Raw genomic sequence first — 933 nt, forward strand, 5'->3', positions numbered from 1 at the left:
GATGTCTTAAGTAAGGCATTGTGTCCACAGTTCTTTGTTTTGTTCCAGGCACTGGTAACGATGCAGCCTTGCATGAGTCTCATATTTTTGTATTCTCGTTTTGCAGGAGTAAGGCTCACTCTGAAATCAGCTTGGAAGGGTTTTATGACACCAAGCTTCTATCTCCAGTGCAGAAGGATCCTGTGGAGCTCCTACTTCTAGACACAAAGGAGCGCCTGTCTGTCGAACTGCAGGACCGGCGTGCTCCTCTTGCCACTATGGAGAGCTTGTCTGATAACGAATCAATTTACAGTTTTGATTCAAGGCGCTCCTCTGGTTTCCGTAGCATTCGTGGCTCACCCAGCCTCCATGCAGTAATGGAAAAAGATGAGACTCACTGTTTTTATATTGATCCAGCAATCCCTGAGGAGAATCCCTCTCTCAGCTCACGGACAGAGCTGCTTGCTGCTGACAGCCTCTCCAAACACTCCCTGGAGACGCAGCCTCCTGAAGCCCCGCACCCCAGTGGTGGCACCTCCCCCCAGCGGCGATGCAGTGATGAAGGAGCTGGCAATGACACAGACCATGTTTCCTTTACTGCTCGGGAGGAACTGACCCTTCAGAATGGGCGGCTCAGTGATGCCCCCAGTCCACAAGTGCTGGAGTTCGCTGAGTTTATAGACAGCCTCTTTAATCTGGACAGCAAAAGCAGCTCCTTCCAGGACATCTATTGCATGATGGTATCAGACAGCACTAGTGATTTTGCTGAGATACCCAAGTCTGTCAGTGATCAGGAGATCCTGCTTAGAGCACAGTATGAGCCCAACCTAGTCCCAAAGCCCCCCAGGTTATTTGCTGGTTCAACAGATCCCTCCTCAGGCATATCAGTTTCCCCTTCTTTCCCTTTGAGTTCTTCTGGCGAGCTTATGGACATCACTCCTACTGGCATGAGTA

The 933-nt window shown here is 50.3% G+C and overlaps 1 protein-coding gene across 1 annotated transcript in view; it reads left to right on the top strand.

Annotated features, from left to right (window-relative positions):
• DAGLA (diacylglycerol lipase, alpha) overlaps positions 1–933 on the top strand; it is a gene marked incomplete at its 5' end in the record, with an annotated part of 23817 nt that overhangs the window by 21128 nt on the left and 1756 nt on the right. The window contains one exon of the mRNA XM_015410368.1: positions 107–930. Within this exon, the coding sequence (XP_015265854.1) occupies positions 107–930 (824 nt within the window). The remainder of the gene's footprint in view (positions 1–106; positions 931–933) is intronic.

The sequence above is a fragment of the Gekko japonicus genome, unplaced genomic scaffold (genome assembly GCF_001447785.1).
Source record: "Gekko japonicus isolate JY-2015 unplaced genomic scaffold, Gekko_japonicus_V1.1 scaffold1737, whole genome shotgun sequence".
NCBI classification, from domain to species: Eukaryota; Metazoa; Chordata; class Lepidosauria; order Squamata; family Gekkonidae; genus Gekko; species Gekko japonicus.